Source organism: Oryx dammah, unplaced genomic scaffold, assembly GCF_014754425.2.
Source record: "Oryx dammah isolate SB20612 unplaced genomic scaffold, SCBI_Odam_1.1 HiC_scaffold_4, whole genome shotgun sequence".
NCBI lineage: Eukaryota > Metazoa > Chordata > Mammalia > Artiodactyla > Bovidae > Oryx > Oryx dammah.
Genome location: NW_024070188.1, coordinates 76,633,132 through 76,658,261, shown reverse-complemented (window position 1 = coordinate 76,658,261; position 25,130 = coordinate 76,633,132). Strand labels below are relative to the sequence as shown.

Sequence of the window (25,130 nt, the reverse complement as noted above, 5' to 3'; positions counted from 1 at the left end):
GGGAAGAGATTATTTCATTTGAATCTTTTTAATGGCTATGTTGTTTCTTTCTACATTTTCTATTTTGTCTATTCTTGTTTCATTTTTGCCTATATTTGTTTTTATAATTTCTTGTTCTCTTATATGAACAGTTTTTTCCTTTGTCATATTGTTTATGTTAAATATATGCTCATTAAACTCATTTTAGATGATTCTATTATTTGCATTTGATCAGGAGTAGAGTCATCTCATGATTGTTGAGTGACTTTCTGGTTTTAGTGTTAATTGGATTTTTTGCTTTCAGGCAACACACTAACAGGTGTAGTCCTCACTCTCACTCTTTATAATGCTCAGTTATCTCCTGTAGTCCCTCAAGACCTTCGGTTCCAAAAGAGCTCTTTCATTGGTATCTCAGGATTTTCTCCCATCCAGGAACAGTTTTGGAGATATCCTTAACCCGATCACGGAACCTGTGGGCTGCTTGGCCTCGGTCAGGGCAGGTGGGCTCTCTGTGCATCCCTTCACTCCTGCAACTAGGTACCCTTGAGAGTACAGATTGCTTTTTTAGCATCTTTTTATGAGTGACAGAACCACCACCTCTGATTTTATTCAGGTGACCTGAACTCTGGTCTTCCACTACTCACAGTGGAGCATTTTTTACCCCAGTAGAATATGGAACCTTTGCTGCTTTCTGTTCCCTTAGTTGAATTACAGAATTACTGTGACTTTACCCATGTTGATCTACCACTGTGGTTTTCTTGTTTGTTTCTGGTCTAAGGAGAGAGTTGCTCTTGAGAAAGTAGCACTGGCATATATACATTATCATGTTTAAAAATAGATAACTAGCAGGAAGCTACTATAACACAGGGAGCCCAGCCTGGTGCTCTGAGATAACCTAGAGGGGGTGGGGTGGGGAGGGGGAGACTCCAGAGGGAAGGGATATCTGTATCTATATAGATATAGATATAACTTATTCGTATTGATGTATAACAGAGACTATCAGAACATTGTAAAACAATTATCCTCCAGTAAAACATAATAAAATTTAAAAAAAAGAATATGGTATTTTTAAGTATCTATCATTGTATTCAGAACTGAAAATGTTTTTTAAAGCACAAGATCACAATGTTAAAAATGTCCAAAGTACTTTATGTTATTAACAAATACTGCTCACAGTCATACATATGATAATATAAATGTGTGGTTTACATACATTACATATTTGTGAAAATATTATTCAGTAGAATCATTCCCTTTTCTAGAAGTTTATGCTATCTTTTATTTTAGTCGAATAAAAGAAAACTTTATTTTTTATCATAAATAACTTTTGGATTAGAGTTGGTCTTATAAATATGTGGCCACTCACCCTACCAGTAAGGTCACTGGTAGGACGGTCTGTACCCCAGCATTTTTCTTATCTGCCATGATATATAAATTCCACTAAAATGATTCTTGTGGGTTTGATAACTTTTTATTTTTCCACAAGTATCTACTAAATGAAAATAAATTTTGGAGGAAAGGGAGCTGATGCATTTGCAACAGGGACAGCTACCAGAATAAGGAATTTTGCCAATGTTATCAAGTCCCTGGACAGTGAGCCAGAAGTGCCACAAAGGAGTTTGTATGTTTTAAAAAGAGATGAGAAAAAAATAAAAGGTAAGAGAGGGCCAAAATCAAACTGTACTTCTTCACTATGTTATAGAGTTAGAAACCTTGCAGCAATGATTCGTAAACTTATATAACCTTAGTATAAACGTCAGTGGAGAAAAGAGTTACTCACACCCACTATAACCATGTAAAGGTGTCCATAAAGGAAAGCAGGTGTAGTCATCCTTGAGTAAAGAAGGAAGTGAAAAATACATTTTCAAACCTTATCATATTTACCTTCCCAACTGATTCTGATTACGTGGCAACACTTACTGTGATTGTATGCAGCCGATAATGGTAGTAGTTTGTCCCCAAAGTTTTTAGAATTTCACCTAAAATAACTTCTGGAGAATTGGCAACTTGACTGCTAAAGCTTATTCGTGTTTACCTTTTCTCAAATTGTCTTCTGCCCAACCCCTTAACTAAAGTATGCCTCCTTCAGCAGAGGCAATTTACCCTCGTAATTTTTTCCAATCTCATGTTTTCTCTCTTCTTTCAGCCAGCTGGGCACTGCAGTAGCTGAAATGCGCAAAAGGCAGCAGTCACAGAATGAAGAAACACCTGCTGTGTCTCAGGCACCTGGAAACCAGAGGCCCAACAACACGTGTTGCTTTTGTTGGTGCTGTTGCTGCAGCTGCTCCTGGTACGTCCTCTTATCTGTGTGATACCACACCTGAGCTGCGTCATAACTGGCGTGAGCATGCGCGTCAGCTCTTGGAACCATAGAAACTTTTCGATCTGTCTTTTTATTCCCTTTACAAGCAGCAGTTATTGGAGATGATTGTTGGTTTAACGCACACCTTTCCCTAAGCAGAATATAATACTTCCTCCGAATCTACACTGAAATTGGTAGTAAAGAATAAAAAATTGTTTTGTGTCATGACTTTTTCCACCCGTGCTTCTTAAAGGTATGAGTAAAAATAAGATTTGTGGCTATGTATTTGTTAAACAGTAAACAGCATTCTCCCATATTATAGAAGGTACAAGAACACTAAGGTAATCTCTAGCAGTATTGAATTCCGTGTAGTGTTTTAGTTCTATGTGTTTTCATAAGAGATTGTTCTGTCGCAGATTAGAGTGGCAACCTCTGCCACAGACTCCTAAAAAGGATAAGAAGTGCCACAGACTCACGCCCACAAATCTAAAAGGCCAGGGGCTATGATGGGTATGAAGGTCAAGCCAGTTTGTTAAAAACTCTGAACTTAGAGCCAGAGAACCTGCTACCAATGCAGTGTTGTCTGACAGCTTCTTTGACATTAACGTTGTAATCTCTGGTTTGTGGTTTCCTCACTAGAAAAGTGATGAAGAGTTAAAGTTGATTCTCAAGGTACTGTCTAGTGCTAAATGTCTATGATTCGGGCACTTCAGAAAACCTGTTTTCATTCCAAATCCACAAAGTGGATTTACAAAGATGAGATCCCTTGGGAGGTTGCAGGGGCCAAACTAGACTTAATGAAATTTCCATAGAACCGCATGTTTCAGGGTCCTGTAAGATCCAGTTCATAGGTGGATCTTCTGGGTTAGCAGTGGTCTGTTGGATCTCCCCGACCTGTTTCAAAACCATAAAGCACATGTGCCTACATGTACACCCATGGCTGATTCATGTCAATGTATGGCAAAACCCACTACAATATTATAAATTAATTAGCCTCCAATTAAAATAAATAAATGTTTAAAAAAAAACAAAAAACATAAGGCAATGCCCAGCTGCTGGAGTCATCTTCCTGTGCATGATTGCTACAGTTTCCCAACATCCTTGGAGGTTGGTCCTGTAATCTAGGGGCATTTTCACAGTGGTCAAAACAGAAGATGAAACATGTGATGCTCTAGTAGCAGCTTTGGTGTTGAACACACTCTCAACTCTCTAGGAGACTTCATTTCCAGAAAACTATCCAATACTGCAGCAATCTAGAAAGTTTAAAATAGTTTTTGTAAATATCAAAATTGATTCCCAGATGATGGTTCCTTGTTGGGAAAAGTCATGCTACAATTCCTTTTTCTTTCAACCTTAAGCTGTAAATTAAGTCTTTCAGATGGAAGAAAGAGAGTTCTAGAAGAGGGAAGTATTTCAGTGCAATTGTGTAAATTTTTTTCTGTCTCATTCTTCAGGAGATCATCTAGCTCTGGCCTTAATCCATGAATTATGGGGTAACAACTTAATATGGTGGTTCTGAACTCAGACTTGTTGTTGTTCAGTCACTCAGTCATGTTCAACTCTTTGAGACCCCATGAACTGCAGCACACCAGACTTCCCTGTCTTTCACTATCTCCTAGAGTTTGCTCACACTAATGTCCATTGAGTCGGAGGTGCCATCCAGCCATCTCATTCCCTGTCGTCCCCTTCTCCTCCTTCCCTCAATCTTCCCCATCATCAGGGTCTTTTCCAATGAGTCGGCTCATTGTATCAGGTGACCAAAGTATTAGAGCTTCAGTTTCAGCACCAGTCCTTCCAATGAATATTCAAGATTGATTTCCTTTAGGATTGACTAGTTTGATCTTTTTGCTGTCCAAGGGACTCTCAAGAGTCTTCTTCAGCACCACAGTTCAAAAGCATTAAGTCAGACTGCCTGGGTTCAAACTCTTCATCTGTCACTGTCTGTTTGACCTTCAACAGGTTGCTTAGTGTCTTCAGATTTCTCATCTATCAGATGACAGTGATAAGAATTCCTACGTAATAAGGTCATTTTAAACATTCAATGAGATAAAACACTTACTAGCTGAGAACAGCACCTGATCCATAGTGTACATTTAATAAGAGTTGGTCACTGGGCTATGGAACATTTCATATTGGAAAAATAAAAACTCTTTACAGGAGACCTAGCTTCAAATAATGCATGTTTTTTTAAAATGTCAGCTTGTGGATATAATAAAAAAATTATTTTGGAAAGGAAAACTGTTTTACTTTAAAGTCTGTATAAAACATTGCAAATATTTTGTTACATCCTGTTGACAATTAGACTTCTATTTCTCACTTGCTCTATGCCATGTTCCAGTAGTTAGGATATGAGTGTATTTGCCTGCAGGAACTCATTTCTGAATTGCTTCAGGATTAAAATACCAAACACTGAAGTTTTGTTGTGTAATCTTTGTTGTCAAACAGGTGTTTCATGCAGTCTGTTTTTATCTGTCCTTCAGATATTTAGCAAGACTTCCTTTTATAATTCTTCAGGTGCACATGAAGCAAAATAGTCAATGAGAGCTCATGAGCATCAGATTGTCTCAGAACACAGACCATGGATGGAGAACAAATTAGCTTTTGGAAGCTGCAATAACTCTCCACACCTCTAGGGTGACAAGTATTGGGTTGGCCAAAAAGTTCTTTTGGGTTTTTACAGAAAACCCGAGTGACCTTTTGGCCAACCTGCTATTTGCACCCTAAACCCATGGTGCCTTGGATGAGCGTTGTATTAGTTTTAGACAAGAGAGCATTGTTGTCAAGAATGTATTTGCTATCAGTGAGTCATGGATACCCGAGTTTAGGTCATAAAATGCACAGTCCATAAGCATACAAGTCTTTTTTTGATAAATAGTATGTAATCGCTTCTCAGCCTTTTGGCTAAGATCAAGGTAGTATGGAGGCTTCCCAGGGTGACACAGTGGTAAAGAACTCACCTGCCAATGCAAGAGACGCAGGTTAATTCCCTGTGTCAGGAAGATCCCCTGGAGTAGGAAATGGCAACCCACTCCAACAGCAAATGCCAACCCACTCCAGTACTCTTGCTTAAAATATTCCACAGACAGAGGAGCCTGGTGGGCTACAATCTGTAGGGTCACAAAGAGTCGGACACAACTGAGCGACTGAGCTCACACAGGTAGTTTCTAATGTAAGCAACTACTTAAAAACAAAAAGAATGATAGTTAAGTTGGATGCTAATTGGAGCTGTTATCTCTTCATAAATGGAGATGTCCTTTACCCATCCATTCTTTAAATATCATAACTTTTATACTTTGAGTTTAGGGCAAGAAATTGTCAAAGCTTATTAGAGAGGGAAAATAAAAAGAAAGAAGTGTTCTTCAAATTTTCCAGGCTGGGTCAAAGGAGTAGAACAAAAAGAAACGCTAAAAAATGTAATTTAGGTGCAAAAAAGTTAGCAATCAAAGTCTGACGTAACCGTCATTCTTAAGTAGGAACAGTTGTCATGTAGCTGATTTTACCTCCTTTTAAGGAAATAGAGTGCCAAGAAAATAAATTTCTCTCTCTAGTAATAAATATAAATACCTCACTGGAGCCTCCCATGTTATAGCTTTTTGAAACAACTTAGTATTTCCTCAGATTTGCATTTCTCTTTTGCGTTTGATCATCAGCTCCTGTCTCATGTTTAAATTTATTTCTGTCCTTATAAATTACCACTGTGTTTTGTTTGGGGCAATGATAAAGAGAATAAATACGTAACTACTGAATATTCCCGTATTTTCCTTCAAAAATCTCAACAGTTAGGACTACTTCACGATGTCCTCTGTCCTTGTCAAAGAACCACTTCAGTTCCTTTCCCAAATCCACCTATCTCCCTCTTCTCCCCAGTGCCCTCCATTTCTAGAAAAGAAAGCAAAGGAATCAGGTTTACCCTCTTTAACCTGTGTTACACAAGTAAGTCACGGATGTCCGAGTCTTGGCCATTAAGCAGACAGCCTATAAACTTGGAAGCCTTCTGCACAGGGGACCGAGCTGTTCCCAACCAGGACAGTGTTGTCAAGACCACACAATTAGAGCTTCAGGTTTGTCAAAATAATGTTTCCCCTTGTATCAGGACTCAAAAAGAGCGACCAGCCTCCTCAGGTAGTTAACCCCCTTCCCTTTCCTTTATGAGAAAGGATGCTTTTAAAGATTGGACTCATTACGAACCCACTCACAGTGTGAATCCATGAGATCATTCAGACACCTGTGAAAGTGTGTTGCCTTGTGCTAATAACAAAACAAGTTGCCTCAAAAAGGAGGTAGAAAGGGCGAGCTTTCAGAATGCACTGCAAGCTTAAACCTAATTTCCAAATTGTTCCATGAATTCTCCCTTAACTTCAGAGGCTACACTAAAGTAACCCAGACTGTGTTTTTTCAAGGACGTCTCTAGGTGCTAATCCACTTCTGTTTTAATTCTCCGTTACTCCTGGGGGTGTCCTAGCAAGCAACACCGATTTCTCTGTTTACTCATTAAAGATGAGAACTCCACAGATTTCACATACCATGTGTCCAGAATGTTCCATTGACGACTCCTGCTGCTGTGTGATGGTGAGACGATGATTCTGGGGGGGTTTGGGTGGGGAGTGTAACTGACTTCAGTCCCAAGCTCCCCACTGACAGTATCCAAGGGAATGGTTCTCTATTCAGCTTTTTCATTCATACAGGATTTTGTTTGAAAGAAAAATGCCTTTTCTAAAAACTAGTATTTGGAAAATTCCATGTCTGATTTGACAGATAAGGCAACTGAAGACTTTCCTGCTGTTATTAAGCTCCTTGATGACAGTTCAGTTGAGTTCATTCAGTCGCTCAGTTGTGGCCGACTCTTTGTGACCCCATGAATCGCAGCACGCCAGGCCTCCCTGTCCATCACCATCTCCTGGAGTTCACTCAGACTCACCTCCATTGAGTCCGTGATGCCATCCAGCCATCTCATCCTCTGTCGTTCCCTTCTCCTCCTGCCCCCAATCCCTCCCAGCATCAGAGTCTTTTCCAATGAGTCAACTATTCATATGAGGTGGCCAAAGTACTGGAGTTTCAGCTTTAGCATTATTCCTTCCAAAGAAATCTCAGGGCTGATCTCCTTCAGAATGGACTGGTTGGATCTCCTTGCAGTCCAAGGGACTCTCAAGAGTCTTCTCCAACACCACAGCTCAAAAGCATCAATTCTTCAGTGCTCAGCTTTCTTCACAGTCCAACTCTCACATCCATACATGACCACTGGAAAAACCATAGCCTTGCCTAGACGGACCTTTGTTGGCAAAGTAATGTCTCTGCTTTTCAATATGCTGTCTAGGTTGGTCATAACTTTTCTTCCAAGGAGTAAGCTTGGAATAAGGCCCCCTTTTAATTTCATGGCTGCAGTCACCATCTGCAGTGATTTTGGAGCCCAAAAAAATAAAGTCTGACACTGTTTCCACTGTTTCCCATCTATTTCCCATGAAGTGATGGGACCAGATGCCATGATCTTCATTTTTTGAATGTTGAGCTTTAGGCCAACTTTTTCACTCTCCTCTTTCACTTTCATCAAGAGGCTCTTCAGTTCCTCCTCACTTTCTGCCATAAGGGTGGTGTCATCTGCATATCTGAGCTTATTGATATTTCTCCTGGCAATCTTGATTCCAGCTTGTGCTTCTTCCAGCCCAGTGTTTCTCATGATGTACTCTGCATATAAGTTAAATAAGCAGGGTGACAATATACAGCCTTGCAGTACTCCTTTTCCTATTTGGAACCAGTCTGTTTTTCCATGTCCAGTTCTAACTGTTGCTTCCTGACCTGCATATAGTTTTCTCAAGATGCAGGTCAGGTGGTCTGGTATTCCCATCTCTTTCAGAATTTTCCACAGTTTATTGTGATCCACACAGTCAAAGGCTTTGGCATAGTCAATAAAGCAGAAATAGATGTTTTTCTGGAACTCTCTTGCTTTTTTGATGATCCAGCAGATGTTGGCAATTTGATCTCTGGTTCCTCTGCCTTTTCTAAAACCAGCTTGAACATCTGGAAGTTCACGGTTCACATATTGCTGAAGCCTGGCTTGGAGAATTTTGAGCATTACTTTACTATCATGTGAGATGAGTGCAATTGTGCAGTAGTTTGAGTATTCTTTGGCATTGCCTTTCTTTGGGATTGGAATGAAAACTGACCTTTTCCAGTCCTGTGGCCACTGCTGAGTTTTCCAAATTTGCTGGCATATTGAGTGCAGCAGTTTCACAGCATCATCTTTTAGGATTTGAAATAGCTCTACTGGAATTCCATCACCTCCACTAGCTTTGTTCATAGTGATGCTTTCTAAGGCCCACTTAAAAAAAAAAAAGGCCCACTTGACTTCATATTCCAGGATGTCTGGCTCTAGGTGAGTGATCACACCATCGTGATTATCTTGGTATGAAGATCTTTTTTGTACAGTTCTTCTGTGTATTCTTGCCACCTCTTCTTAATATCTTCTGCTTCTGTTAGGTCCATACCATTTCTGTCCTTTATCGAGCCCATCTTTGCATGAAATGTTCCCTTGGTATCTCTAATTTTCTTGAAGAGATCTCTAGTCTTTCCCATTCTGTTGTTTTCCTCTATTTCTTTGCATTGATCACTGAGGAAGGCTTTCTTATCTCTTCTTGCTATTCTTTGGAACTCTGCATTCAGATGCTTATGTCTTTCCTTTTCTCATTTGCTTTTCGCTTCTCTTCTTTTCACAGCTATTTGTAAGGCCTCCTCAGACAGCCATTTTGATAACAGTAGGGGGACTAAAATGCCAGTCTCTTAGTATCCCAACCCACTGTTTTGTCCACTTGAAGATGACACTTCCATACTTTTCATTTATAGGCCGGATATGAACCGTTTCCAAAGCTTTTTACCTTGTAAACTCTTCAAGAATTATATTAACTAAAACTTTTCAGATGGAGCTCACAGGCCCACTCACTACTGTGTGCCGCCTACAGTATTTGGTCCACTGCACTGGATAGTCTCCATCCTTCTCAGGAGAAACTGGTCAAAATATGAATGTGTTAAATAGCCTTGTGAAAGTTAAAATTATATCCCATTTCACACACTGGTTTCCAGACCATGGAACAGATCTGACTAAGTGAACCTTAAACACTTCATCAACATACTTTTGGTCACCCCTCCCTCCATTTTTAACAAGTACCACAGCCTGTATAATTCAAAACAGTGCAAAAATAATGTCCTGTTTTATCCTCTGATGCTGTCACACGTTACCTCTTTGCCAGTGGAAATACTAAAAGGCATGCTTTAAAAGCCAAAGGATATTTTTTGAAAGGAAAAACAAAATCCATGTCTGCTCCATGGTAAAGAAACCATCCCTCTGGAAATAAATCCACTCACACATGCCAGTTGAGTCATTTCATCTGAGGCCCCAGTGAAAAAGCAGTCTTTTCTCTGCCTGTCACCCTCAGAGGCCTGATTCATCTCACATAGGTTTGCTACATAGGACTTCCAAAGGACTTGTAACCAGACGATCAAAAACATCACTTGCAAAGAATTCTAGTTCTAAAACTCTGTCTCACCATGTCATGGGTAAATTTTATCAGTAAGTTTCTATAACTTATCATGATTGTTAAACACACACAGTCAAAAGGCTTGTACCAAAATGAACCCATGTTTCCCAGGCTGTATACACAAAACCAAAAAGTGGGCACTGAGGTTATGGACCTTCTCTAAGTCATGCCCTTGTTCATCCACTCATTTAAAGTTGAAGGCTGATTATTGCCTGGTACTGTTGACGTCATTAGCTTTCACAGGGTTTTCCCTGCTTCAATGTGACAGGGAACAGACTCAATAAGCAGTTGAATCTAGACATGAATATTTGGTTTTATTCCCCAGGTCACCCTCCAGAAAAACTTAGTATTGAGGCTGCCTCTGCTGAGTCTGTGTTACCTCTGAATGCTATCTATTGGAAAACTGCCAGAATCAGTTTTCCTTGACCCTTTGCCACTGAAGGCATTCCATTCTTTTTTTTTTTTTTTTTGGTACTAGAGCGTAGTTAATTTACAATCTTGTGTTAGTTTCAGGTGTACAGCCTAGTGATTCATTTATACATATGCATTTGTTCATTCTTTTTCAGATTCTTTTTCCATGTAGGTTATTAGGGAATATTGAATAGAGTTCCCTGTGCTATATGGTAGATCCTTGTTGATTATCTATTTTATGTATATTAATAGTAGTTGTGTGTATGTTAATCCCAAACTCCTAATTTTTCAGTCCCCCAACATTCATTCCCCCTTTGGTAAGTTTGTTTTCAAACTCTGTGAGTTTGTTTCTCTTTCATAAATAAATTCATTTATATCATTTTTAAAAATTAATTTCTACAAATGAGTGTTATCATACAATATTTGTCTTTCTCTGTCTGACTTTACTTAGCATGGTAATCTCTAGGTTTATCCATGTTGCCACAAATGGCATTCTTTTGTTCTTTTCTGTGGCAAGTAATATTCCATTGTATATATGAACCACATCTTCTTTATCCATTCCTTTTCAACTCTTTGTTTACTGTAAATGTTTTTTTTTTTTTTTTCTGAGTCACATTTGCAGCACTTAGACTGTCAGTGGAAAGATGGGTACGGAGAAAATAAAATACTCAATGAAAACATTATAGCCAGTCTTGTTGAAAAGAGTAGAAAGAAAGAACCAAAAACGAATGGAGAAAGAAGATTAAGTCCAGCTAGAAGAAAGCAAGAGCCAGCTAGGAAGGTCAGGCGCTCACAGCCTGAGCTCAGGGAGGAACCAGGGACACACACGTCCTGCTGGGTGTCTTGGGGACGCCCGCGGGGCCACCTGGGTCATGGTTCCTGTGACGTGCAAGGGAAGATGGAGAGGGGAGAGGCCAAGTGTGAGGAGCCTGGGAGGGGATTGAGGATGAAGGAGGCAGGGGAGGGAAAGGTCAGAGGGTAGAAGCCTCAGAGCTTGTGGTGGGGGCTGCCAGCCCTGACCTGGCCCCGTGGTGGCAGTATAGAGGAGCTGCCTTAGCTGGTGTAGAGAGACGGAGCCTTCAGAGAGGGGGAAGCGTGTTGGCAGAGGACGTGGTTAGGCCCGGCTGGACTCGCTCCATTGGTGGTACCCAAGGATTAGTTGCGGAAATGATGCTGAAGCTTGCAGGGCAGGTCTTGATTAGATAGAACAAGCAGGGAGTCATCAGCACACAGGAGATAAGATGACCTAGCATGTAGAGCAGTGAACTACAGGCTGAAACCTCGGGAAATACCAGCCAGCCTTTCAGGGAAGAGCGGTGCAGCTCTGCAAACACAGAAGACAGAATAGATGGTGTGGGAGGTAACATACAACATATAGCATGGGGCCGGCACAGCAGCCCAGAGAATGGAGAGTTTCACACAAAGGGGAATGATGGGTGTTGCAAACACACCAGGGAGGTCCAAAGGGATAAGGATTGTAAAACATCTTGTCGTCTGGTCCACCGGGAGGTGGTCAGTGAACTCAGAGAATCAAACTTCTCCTTAAAGTGCACGAGGAGGAAAAACTTGGAGAGAAACGTTGCCGAGTGCACCCCTTTCCAAAGGCTCTGAGACACCCTGATCTTTTGGAGTGAAGACTCAAGATGAGGGAAGCCGGGGTTTCCTTTCTGATTTAATCAAATTATTCAATTTCTAAAACAAGATGAAATCCAGCCCTTGTAAATCCTAGCCAAATATATTAGCTACCTGGACAATATTTAAGAATTGTCTCCTTCACTCCACCCCAGCCTCTTCAAATCAATAATAATATGAAAACTAAAGTCACGACATTTTTGCTACCCCTTGCTTATCTGAAAAATGTCGTAATTTCCCTACATCTGATTGAAATTAAAAGAGTCTGACAGGACTGAGCGACTAACACTTTCACTTTCATGCCTGGGAGCATCTGCTCCTAAGCAGAAAATATATTTCATTGCTACTTTTTTGTATTAAAAAAAAAAAGCACAGAAACTTTTAATTTACCAATATCATAAGTAATAGTCGAATAATAACTCCATGTGTTTCATTCTAAATAGATGCGGTGTAGCCATATTTAAAGATGACACACAAATTCTAATAACATGCTTTCCTCATATAAAGCCGACTTTGAAGAAGCAGCATGGGAGAGGGAAGAAAATCACACTGGAATTAGACCTGGATGAATCCTGGTTTTATAACATATGACCATGAAATATTTGGCAAGTTTCTCAGTCTCTCTGGGGCTTCCCTTGTGGCTCAGCTGGTAAAGAATCCACCTGCAATGCAGGAGACCTGGATTCGATCCCTGGGTTGGGAAGATCCCCTGGAGAAGGGAAAGGCTACCCACTCCAGTATTCTGGCCTGGAGAATTCCATGGACTGTACAGTCCATAACATCGCAAAGAGTCGAACATGACTGAGCGACTTTCACTTCAGTCTCTCTGAGCTTCAGTTTCTTCATCTGTTAAGATGGGATTCACAACATACCTATACCTGTTACTTTAGGGTTCAGTACTTTCTGCTGCTGCTGCTAAGTCGCTTCAGTCGTGTCTGACTCTGTGTGACCCCATAGACGGCAGCCCACCAGGCTCCCCCGTCCCTGGGATTCTCCAGGCAAGAACACTGGAGTGGGTTGCCATTTCCTTCTCCAATGCATGAAAGTGAAAAGTGAAAAGTGAAGTCGCAGCCTACCAAGCTCCTCCATCCATGGAATTTTCCAGGCAAGAGAACTGGAGTGGGTTGCCATTGCCTTCTCAGTACTTTCTAAGGAATCCCTAAATAATCGTTTATTGATAGATATTAGTTGCAAGTCTCAGGCTGACAGGAAATTTTCAGATTTCGTAGAATTTGGCCACTGTGTGCTTAGTGTGTTCTATTTGTATCTCAGTTAATGCAACAGAACCTATTTTCTACATTGGGTATCCCTGGTCCTTTCTCTTCAACTCTCGTATAAAGGAGTACAGATAGAACTCAATATTCCCTGAGTTCTATAGAGCAGGGACCACACACTCATTGATACCCAGAGTGTTCTAAGTTCATCATATTCTGAGATTAAGTAAGTCTCCCCAAAGATCAGGATTATCACCTTCAATCGTAGTTGTTAATCCCACACAGAGTCACACACACAGTAACTGGAAAATCCCTGGGAAGGATTGAATGCTATGGATGGGTAAGGGACAGCTAGCAGATGTTTTTCGGAGTATCAGCTGCTGGTGTTTTAACCTTTTCATTCTGCTTTTTATAATAGACACACACGTTAACTAAAACGAGAAGCCTAACTCCAACTTAACTGAAGCATTTAAGGACATGGGTGATTACATGCCATTTTAATAACAGTGTCTACTAACTCAATAAAAGTCCAGTTGGTCTTTTCACATCCTAGATACTTGCTTTCCCACAGAAGCATCCACTAACTTAATTATGACTTACAGCGAAAATTATAGTAGGCTGAAGGAAGAGCTTAAAATAGGGGTTTCAATCAACCTGAGAACTGAAGTCGAGGATTCTAATGATTGGCATATATTATATAAAATACATCTAAATATTCAGTTCTGTAATTCTTTTAATTTTAAGGGGGAAAAAAAGAAACTATATATATGCCAAATAGGAGGCTTCAGTTATTTAACTAAACATAAGCTAACATAGTAGATCCAGATTTTAACCAGGTAATAACTTGGTAAATGCAGTTGGCATCCTAAACCAATTGAATGTCCATAAACCTAAAATACATGGAAATAAAAATAAAAATGTAATACCAATAGAAATAAATAAAGTAAAATAAAAATTTAATACTAATAGAAATAAATATTTAATACCGATAGAAACAAAAATTTAATACCAATAGAAAAAGAGAGTTTTGAAAAAAAAAAAGAGAGTTTTGGAAACCTATCTTTTCAAACAGAAGCAGGTGTAGAGAGAAATTGGTAAGAAAGAGACCAAGTGTGAGAAGATGAAGTGATTTTGTCTTTACCTCGCAGCAAAAGAAGTAATTAACATACAGCCCAAACTGGCACTGAAATCCTTTGAGATCCACTTTCTCAATGGCTCTTTGAACACATTTTAAGGAAAAAAAAAAAAAAATCCTGCCTGTTGGTAGTCTAAAATCTTTTCTAATTAATTTATTCTAAGAATGTATCTTCAGGCCATATTACCCCAGCATAGACATATTAAGAGTTCAAACAGCTTATCATTGGGAAGAACAACTATAATGTTAATAGGATTATGCCTGACCCTTTTTTTAAGACTAAAATACTCCTAAGTTAAAGTGACTTAGAGTGAGAAGTATCCAGAACACTTCCTAAGTAACAAAAAGGAAAGTGAAGTCGCTCAGTCGTGTCTGACTCTTTACAACCCCATGGACTGTAGCCTATCAAGCTCCTCCATCCATGGGATTTTCCAGGCAAGAGTGCTGGAGTGGATTGCCATTTCCTTCTCCAGGGGATCTTCCCGACCCAGGAATCGAATCTGGGTCTCCCGCATTGCAGGCGGACGCTTTACCATCTGAGTACACACCTCAATGGCACCCCACTCCAGTACTCTTGCCTGGAATATCCCACGGACAGAGAAGCCTGGTAGGCTGCAATCCATGGGGTCGCAAAGAGTCGGACACGACTGAGGACTTCACTTTCATTTTTCACTTTCATGCACTGGAGAAGGAAATGGCAACCCACTCCAGTGTTCTTGCCTGGAGAATCCCAGGGACGGCGGAGCCTGGTGGACTGCGGTCTATGGGGTCACACACAGTCGGACACGACTGAAGAAGCGACTTAGCCCAAGATTGAATTTATCGCTTTTGAGTTTATTTCACTCACAGAAAATTTGATGACCTTTTAAAAGTCCTTAGAAAATGTAATTATGTAAACCCCATATATATGGATAGTTTTTTTTTTCCAAATAAGGATAAACTCAGAAACTTTCTCCTTTTTTTAAAAATTCTGAGTTGATGAAAACATTGTTTATAAAGGCAACACTGCCCTCTAGCGGACAGAGTGTTAGTAGCAGATTATTTTACTTTTGACAGGTTTTAACTCAATGAAATAAAAGCTTAAGCCAGATGAAACATTTATTTTATAATATTTGATACCTTATTATGAAAAATAGGAGGAGTAATTCTAGGGGCAGTGTTTTTTGGGGACAAGTCTTGTATAACCTTTCCAGACACATTTCTAACCACCATTCCCATCCTCACCACACCCCATTCAAAACCAAGTCGTTTCACCGGAGTTTAGAAAGGAAGGAGATGAGGTTCATGTCATAGGTTTGATTATAACTGGATCCGTATTTGTCTGAAATGGTAGAGGGTATATGGTTATGCCCCTTCCGCTCCCGTTTCTCTTCCTTTGTATACTCTTTCCTAAGCAATGCATCGGTGCTTCGCCCCTTTCCCAATCCGCTTCTCCCCAAAGTTGTCTTTGCTGGTGGAAGCAAAGCCTCCCAGGGAGGCTCCTTGCAGTAGCGACGACTGTTCTGTAGTCACGAGTGGCATCACCTCTTCTTTCCCTTGTCAGGCTTTGTCAGAGCTTCTAGAACAGCTCCTTTCTCCCTGGCAGTCTCACGTCCCAGGGAGCTGAGAAGTTGTTCCTGGCCAATATCTATTGCATATTCAGTCCTCCTGGCAATACCTCCTAGAGACTGAGAGCTGTGATGAGAGGATTTGCAATAAGAGGTTTTACCCTTTCCAAACGCTGAAGAGCAACCCATTTAGTAAATACCTGAAAAGGTAAAATACCACGATTCATTCCTCTGTATCAAGAAAAGAAACTCTGCACAGCAAAAATGAGTGTGAAACCAGGCGGAAGGCAGGAGTTCCAGGGCTAGGCTTGATATGTTTTAGTTGTGGGTAGTCACTAAGTCAACCTCGGCGAGTACGTCCTCTTGACTCATGGGAATGATTAATTAAAAAAAAAAAAAAACACCTGCTTACTTTCCAAGACTGTTGTGAAGAAGAAATGGGTTGTATAATGACAGCAAGGTGTAAGGGTTTATTCTCTCAAGTTGAAAGGGAAAACTTGGGTAAATATGCAGTCATTTAAATTGTAATTTAAGTATGCAGTCAGTTTGCCTTTCCACTGATGGACAGGGAATCCTGGCATGCTGCAATCCATGGGGACGCAAAGAGTCAGATGCAATTGAGCGACTGAACTGAACTGAACTGAATTAAGCATGTGTAATAATTTGCCTTTTTGCTACAAGTGTTTAGTCTTTGTTCCCACTGTGAGTAAGGAAAGTAAAGCTTGGAAAGCCAAGATCATCTTAAAGGAGATCTGAGATTTGGATTCCACCTCATTGTTTTCTTGGCTCGTCACCTAATCACACCTCACTGCCTGTTCTAATTTATCGCTCCCATCTTGAAACATCTGATCTGTCCACTTTGTTCGATGTTGATGTCATGCCTTTTCACAACTCTACACAGCTCTTCCCCCTCTGCTTGGAATTCCCTTTGCCTCGGTCTCCATCTGACAAACACATCTAACTCAGCTCTCAGTACGGTGTTCTATGATGCCTATTTACCTGTCGCAACGCCTCAGTTTCAGAGCCTCTGTCTTGCCCATCTTGACTTTCCATCTCAGACGCTCTTGCATAAATCAACTGTCTCATACACATTTGTAAATTGTCTTTGACTCCTAAGTAAAGCTGTAGTATTGATTTACCATGATGTTTCGACTGAGAAAAATAAAACATTTAAAGAATAACTTACCAATTCTTTTCCATATCCTGAAGGAACTTGATTCCATTTTTGCACTAGGAAATTTGAGGTAGAACTGTTACATATAAAGGAAAAGCTGATGGTAAAATGTGAGAATATCAAAATAATGAGTTCCTTTTACCAATGACTGATTCTTTCTTGAGCCTTGATGTCATACTGTATTAAGTTGAAACATCTAATAAATTCCTCAGTTGATGGTTTGTGTAAAGACATATGTGGTTTTGTCCTCAGCCTTTATCTCAGAGTTAACAGGGCTACTATAAAGTTTTCATCTTGTTTACAACCATTTCAAGGATTTTCCCTAAGAACCAGTTGTTTTTCTTTAAAAAGTAGACCTTCCAAAACAGGTCCCATACATAGCCATGATGAAGAACCAGTAAGTAAACTGGATCAAGAGTAGTATGTAATATTTTCTCTACCCCACTATCCACACTCGTCAGTAAACAAACACGAAACCCACCCACACATAAAAAGGACATATTTCCTTATTTTCTAAAGTATACCAAATGTATTTCTCTTCCTAAAGTCACTATTTGAAGAAATCTCTAACGGGATTTTGTATGCTTATTTTAATATTCTTGGCATAGACTATTGGCATTTTCTCCCATAAAATATTTAAGCTTTGATCAAGACTCCCACAGTGAGCATTGTTATGCATTCTGTTCTCTGAAATGGCTTCAGTTGTTTAAAAAGTGGAAATGTTAGTTTAAAATGTTATGAGCAGTATAAAAGTGAAAAATAACATGTCTCCACGTGACCCCTCATGACTGTTTTTTTTCTCCCCTTTTAGAGCTTTTTTAAGCACATATTATACGTATATGTTGATTCACAGCAAATATGTCCTGTATTTTATTACCTTAAAAAAAACCACTGACTGTATTACTTAGACCAAGACCTAGTGAAATTTGGGACAGACATGTCTAAGACATAGATAGAAAATAGTCTAGTATCAAGTCTTCTACCATTGTCTCCATTTCTCTTCATCTTTTAAAATGACATCATCGGTAGTTCTTGATAATTGAAACTTTGAAACCAATTTTTAGAGAATGGTCCTAAAGGGGAGTTGATTAAAAAAGACACAGTGATTGCTAAAAGTCAACTTCTTTCTACAGGACTATGTTGTGTCCAATACCAGATCAAGAAATGGAGCAAGGGGCTTCCCTGGTGGTCCAGGGTTAGAAATATGACTTGCAATGCAGAGGACGCAGGTTTGATCCCTGGTCGGGAAACTAGGATCCCATGTGTCAGGGATCTAAATCCAAGTGCCGCAACAAAAGATCCCACTTGCTGCAACTAAGGCCCGACACAGCCAAAACTAAAATAAAAATGAAAAAAAGAAATGGAGCAAACGGTGAACAGTTAGGCACTTACTGAATGAATGTCTGTTATAAGTAGTTTTAGTACAAATATGTGTCCATATTTTACCATCTGTAGAAATAAAAGACACACACACAACCCAATATTTCATAATGATCACTTTAGTATGCTGGCATTTGGGATGTTTGTAAATATCACAGAAACAGATACAGGAGCCAGAATTCATGTTCAGAAACTTGTGAATCATGTGTGTGGAGTCCAGACTTGTTGCTCTACAGCGAAGACACAATGGAGAACACTTTTTTTTTTTTCCACAAATGTGGAAATTAAGGATATCTGCATTGGTGTAGCACACTCCATAGGACACAGTATGGAAATGTAACCAAAATAAATTCTTAAGGGGTTTGTTATTTAATCAGCAAAGCAACCTCATGTCCTAATATTTTTATAGTCCCCCACTGTGTGTGCACACATACATAAGAGCTCGGTGAAGCTTGGCAGAATGAGTACTAATTTTCTATTTAAATGTGATCTTTCTATTTAGAATTTACCTCCTAAATTGCAGGCTTCCCTTGTGGCTCAGCTGGTAAAGAAACCGCCTGCAATGGCGGGAGACCTGGGTTCGATCCCTGGGTTGAGAAGATCCCCTGGAGAAGGGAAAGGCTACCTGCTCCTGTATTCCAGTCTGGAGAATTCCATGAACTGTATAGTGCATGGGATGGCAGAGTCGGACACAACTAAGCAACTTTCACTTTCACCCTAAATTGCATATTTTATACATTTCCCGTCATTAGCTTCTTCCAGGAAATTTCACGCAATATTATCAGTGGTGTATTCCTACCTCCCCACCCACTTTCCCATCATTACTGGAAATATGTCAAATTCCAGAGAGGCACTCTTCCTCAAAGACACTTGGAGGAGTTAATGATGCTCTCCTCCAACACATTCCTGAGCTGCAGCCAGTTCACAATGCCCACAGGCAGCCCCCCAACCAACTGGGGGACTCTCTGAATCCCACCTCACCACTTCCTCAGGCTTCCCTACATTGAAGGCTGAGAGCAGTCAGGAATTAATTGCTGCCTCTCTGCAGGGCATGCCTCAGTTTTCTGGATGTTTGAGTGACACTTGGCTAGAATTCCCTGGGCCACACCACCTTTGTGAGAGGTTTTCTACACCAATAAAATCTGCCACTTTCCCTAGAAGTTGATAGAGAAGAACTGAATTTATTTCATTATGACAGTTTTCACTTAGGTGTCCTTTTTCTGACTGAAGAATTCTTTTAATTCCTATAGGTTTCTCTTTTCTCCAGATCATCCACTTTTTTTTTTTTTTGAGGATTACATTTTTTAATTGTATTTGATCCACAATGTTGTGCTGAATTCTGCTGTACAGCAAAGTGATTTATACACACACACACACACACACACACACAGATGCAGGAGACATAGATTCGATCCCTAGGTCAGGAAGATCCCCTGGAGAAGGAAATGGCAACCCACTCCAGTATTCTTGCCTGGAGAATTCCACCGACAGAGGAGCCTGGCTGGCTCCAGGCTGTGAGGTTGCAAAGAGCTGGACACAACTGAGCGGCTGGTCATGCACGCAAACCCGTACATATACATTCTTTTTCGTATTCTTTTCCATTATCGTTTATCTCCGGGTATTGAAAGTTCTCTCTGACTGAATTTTCCATCTAGTCTCACTTTCATTTGTAGATTGACTCCTTTGCCTTCAAATCTTTGCTACATTCTCCCACCCTCACCCTGGCACCTGAGAATGAATTAATGAGATATTGTCTCAGTCTCCTTCCCCAGATGTTCCAGATTAACAACAGCTAATTACTGGAAGCCTTCATGCACTAAGCTACCACCGTATTTAGTGACACTTTTCTGCATTCGCATAAGCAGTCTATTACCGTAGTGTCTATCAGAGAGCATGGTTCATAATAACAGATACAGGCACTCAATAAGTTACAGGGTTGTTCAGGAGAATTGAGTTCAATTTACAAACATACTGCATATTTAGTGCCTGCCTTTGGGCCAACTGAATTTCACTGGTGGCTAAGAGCTTGCCTGCAAAGCAGGAGACCCAGGTTCGTTCCCTGAGTCAGGAAGATCCCCTGGAGAAGGGAATGGCAACCCACTCCAGTATTCTTGCCTGGAGAATCCCATGGACAGAGGAGCCTGGCGGGCTATAGTCCATGGGGTCACAAAGAGTCGGAGACAATGGAGTGACTAACAGACAGCCCTGTGCCTCTCGTTGCTCATCTATAAAATGGGGATAGTAAAATTAAAGGTAAAACGACAGTGGCTGGCACATAATAGGCACTAGAAAATAATGGTTTCTATGTCCCCTTATTGAATAAATAATGACTGAACGACTGAGCGAGATTTCATCCCAACTTCCTTTGCTCTCTGATAGGCTCTTGTGAAGCTTCTTGGCTTCTAGACAGAGGGGATCAATTGGCTGATTCAATAGCTTGACTTTTCCAAGGCCACTGAGTTATTCTGTCCACCCTGCTTCTTCCTGTTTGCCCATAACCTCCCCATCACATCGTCTACACCTAGAACCACGACGCTGCTTGGCTAGTTTACCTGAATCAGCGAATTCTTATTCTTGTGCTGGGTTACTAAAGCCCCTGGGATTATCCTAGTTCCTGTCAGTTCAGGCCAGTCCCTCAGTTAACTGTTTGAATCACAACAAACTCTGGAAAATTCTTAAAGAGATGGGATACCTGACCTGCTTCCTGAGAAACCTGTATGCGGGTCAATAAGCGACAGTTAGGACCAGACATGGAAAAACGGACAGGTTCCAAATTGGGAAAGGAGTACGTCAAGGCTGTATATTGTCACCCTGCTTATTTAACTTATGTGCAGAGTACATCATGCAAAACGCCAGGCTGGATGAAGCACAAGCTGGAATCAAGATTGCTGGGAGAAATATCAATAACCTAGTTCCTATAATCCTATAGAATTCCCAAATTTATGTCCCAGAGACACAGAAAGGCCTCCCACCCAATGCTCTCCTATTCAAACCCTCAGAGTGACTGGCTTTCCCTCTAGGATTATTGTAGGTTTGCTTGAAGAGATAAAAGGGTAAAGAAAATGTCAAATACAAATGCTGTCTCAAACTTAAGTGGATAGAGGAATGATGGGAAGAGTCACAGAAAGCCTGGTCTGCAGAGCTATCAAGCGGGGAGAATCAGCTGAAATCAAATTAAGAATAGAACTAACCACAAGTCAAAATAGCATTGCTCCAAAGAGTAATATAATGACATATATCGAATTTTGAGGCATATAATCACATAGGGTGTCGTAAAGATTTTAAGTAATTCAAATTTTGCAAGGGTGAAGTCAGAAGGTGTGACAGCACCCATTCTTGAGATTATGGCTTGCTTTATTAAATGATAATTCTCTTTCCCTTCGTTGACGTGGGCTTGCCTGTCATTTAAAAATGGTGCTTCTTCTTTTGTACTCTGAATACGCTCGCATAGTTGACAATAAAATTCTTCCATGAAGTGTTGTCCTAGAACTTTTTTTTTTCTTTTCTTTAAATAATTGGTTTTCCCTTGACAAAATAAAGTGTTATACTACATTACAGCCTCACTGTTAGGAATGAAGAAAGAGGGGAAAATGCAGGAAGACCCACACATACCACAAAGATGGAGAGTATCCAGGTCCTAGAGGAATGGTGAGTGATTTGTGCTGTAATTGTGTCTTGCGTGTCTGTGCTGTTTACCTCTTTCCAGGGCTTAAACATCGCCTCTTGCTTCCTGGTACTTCTGAAAATGGTTTTGGGAAATGAATGCCCGCTCTGTCTGGCAGATCTTGTTTTGCGCTTGCAACTCCTTTTTATCACTCTTTCTGTTAGCTCTGTTCAACTATTGGCTAAAACATTGTTTGAGTTTATCCTTCTCTTTCCAAAAATAATGATTGCTACATGAATTAACCATGCCCCCCCCAAAAAACTGCCCTAATTCTTTAGTCCCCTTTTCTAAGAATTTTTTAAGTCATTCTCTTTATAGGTGTAGAGTCTAAAACAAAAATGATATATGAAATTACCTAAGTCAGACAAGGCACCTAGCTGGTCCTTGGTCCCATTTCCGTTGGAACAGACTCTAACCAAGTATTTTCTCCAAAATGAGAAGTCGAAACCCAGCATCTACAGAACAGAATTGAAGCACAAGTAGATTATTTGTATAATGACAGGTGCTTTCTTTTTCTGCTGCTCAGGGTTTTAATGTTGAGGCTTCATAGTGATTTTTCTGTCTTTTAAATTTTTTTAAACCAATGAGGAAGTTCAGACATCTTGGAATAATAGTAAATCAACTTAAAATATTTGGTCCAAAAGGTAAGGAAAAAATAAATATGACTACTTTTCTGACCAAAGGTATTTTAGGTTGGAAAATTATTAAATATACCAAGGCATAGGAAAGCAAAAGCAGGATCAATTTAGCCACAAAATTATCTTTGCTTCTCTCCTTTACTTCTTTGATGTGTAGGCAAAGGAGGTTTTGCAGGGAAATAGTTGCTAAAAAACCTGAATACAGATATCTAAAAAGTCCCTGATGTCATTGTAAATGGTCTGTGCTTTTTAATTGTCATTGCTGTTATTCAGTCTCTCAGTCATGTGTGACTCTGCGGACCCCATGAGCTGCAGCTTGCCAGGCCTCCCTGTCCATCACCATCTCCTGGAGCTTGCTCAAACTCATGTCCATTGAGTTGGTAATGCCATCCAACCATCTCATCCTCTGCCATCCCCTTCTCCTGCCTTCAGTCTTTCCCAGCATCAGGGTCTTTTCCAATGAGTCAGCTCTTCACATGAGGTGGCCAAAGTACTGGAGCTTCAGCTTCAGCATCAGTCCTTCCAATGAATATTCAGGGCTGATTTCCTTTAGCATTGACTGATTTGATCTCCTTGTGGTCCAAGGGACTGTCAAGAGTCTTCTCTAACACCACAGTTCAAAAGCTGTGGTAACTCCATTCAGTGGTAACAATTCACTCATAATATTTACCAGAATAATTCTTAACGTTTAGGTAAATATGTGAAAGGGCACCTGATGTGTTCTTATTTTTTGATTCGGTGAAAAGTGAAAATACAGCGACCAGAGATGAAAAGAGAAACTGTATCTTACGGCTTGGAAACTAAGATCTACATCAGATGCAAACAAGAAAGTTCAGTTTGCCTTTCAAAGTAATGTAATAGATTTGCAGTAGATTGTTACAGTTCAAAAATGTCCAAGCTTCATTAGGAATCTTTGATGACCATTCTAAAGGAAATCAGTCCTGAATATTCATTGGAACGACTGATGCTGAAACTGAAGCTCCAATACTTGGGCCACCTGAGGGGAAGAACTGACTCATTAGAAAAGACCCTGATGCTGGGAAGGATTGAAGGCAGGAGGAGAAGGGGACGGCAGAGGACGAGATGGTTGGATGGTATCACCGACTCGATGGACATGAGTTTGAGCAAGCTCTGGGAGTTGGTGATAGTCAGGGAATCTTGGCGTGCAAGATTCCCTGATGTTGACCAACTGATGTTGACTATGTGCGCAGTATGTGTCGATCCTTGCTATTTGAATGCTTGGCTCCCAAACACAGAGCTTATACCTACAATAACTTTTGTCAAGACTCAGAAATAGCTAGCCCAGTCCTGGCAGATGTTTGCCAGGTCAGGCTGGACTGAGTCTATATGACCACTAGATGGCACCATTTCTATCTACTTCTCATCCCTGCAACCAAAGTTGCTTTTGATAATGGCCCCCTTCTGTCTCTGCAGCCAAAACCCCACTTCAGATGAAGTCTTGTCCTGGTCTCAAAATTTTGACAAGATGATGAAGGCCCCGGCAGGAAGAAACCTCTTCAGGGAGTTCCTGCGAACAGAATACAGTGAGGAGAACCTACTTTTCTGGCTTGCCTGTGAAGACTTAAAGAAAGAGCAGAACAAAAAAGTAATCGAAGAAAAGGCCAGGATGATATATGATGATTACATTTCTATACTCTCACCAAAAGAGGTAAAAATCTGTAAAGGATTGATGTGGGCTACTTAAGACCAAGGATGAACCTAAAAGGACCTCTGTCCGAATTGAGTAATGCATTGGGTGTGGAGAGGCTAGAAGATTTATCTGGGTAGATAATCTAGATTCCATTCTAAGAATCTACCTGAGCAAGTGTTTCAAGGTTAGGTTTTCCCACTGTGCTTTGATCATTTATCTCTGGCTGACTCCTGTGATAGTGACTTGCTTTTCAGAACTAACCTTGGGAAGCCTGGTAAAGACAATTGGCCGAGTTCAACTAAAATGGAAAAGAACTTACATTGGGGCAGTGTTTCTCAAAGTGTGATCCTCAGATCACCTGCCTGAGAATCTCCTAGAGCATTTGTTTGAAAAGCAAGTTCTCGAGGCCGAGTCAGAACTTCTGAACCTGAATTTTGGAAAATAGAGCCCAGAAATCTGTACCTTTAATTAGTTTCCCACATACCTACTGTTTGAAAACCTCTGGTCTGGGGAGGGGTGGGAATGTTGATGCTTCAAAAAAGCATGTTGATGTTAATGCTTATATTAGAATTTTTATAGAACTGAAAAATGACCATTTGTGACCCACTGGGCTTCCCTCGTGGCTCAGCAGTAAAGAATCCTCCTGCAATTCAGGAGACACAGGAGACGCAGGGTTGGTCCCTGGGTCAAGAAGATTCCCTGGAGGAGGAAATGGCAACCCACTCCAGTATTCTTGCCGGGGAAATCCCATGGACAGAGGAGCCTGGAGGCTACAGTCCAAGGGGTTGAAAAGAGTCGGACACGACTGAGTGACTGAGTGTCTGAGCCTGCATCCATCTCCCCATTACTCTTCTTGGGGGAGAGATGCGTAATG

At 40.5% G+C, this 25,130-nt stretch overlaps 1 protein-coding gene across 1 annotated transcript in view; it reads left to right on the top strand.

The window, feature by feature from the left end:
• Window positions 1-2,131: 2,131 nt before the first annotated feature.
• The window catches only part of RGS17 (regulator of G protein signaling 17), a 39,829-nt gene continuing 16,830 nt past the window's right edge, over window positions 2,132-25,130 (top strand). The window contains exons 1-3 of the mRNA XM_040238721.1: window positions 2,132-2,269; window positions 21,862-21,951; window positions 24,040-24,274. Coding sequence (XP_040094655.1) covers window positions 2,151-2,269; window positions 21,862-21,951; window positions 24,040-24,274 — 444 coding nt within the window. The 5' untranslated portion in view covers window positions 2,132-2,150. The remainder of the gene's footprint in view (window positions 2,270-21,861; window positions 21,952-24,039; window positions 24,275-25,130) is intronic.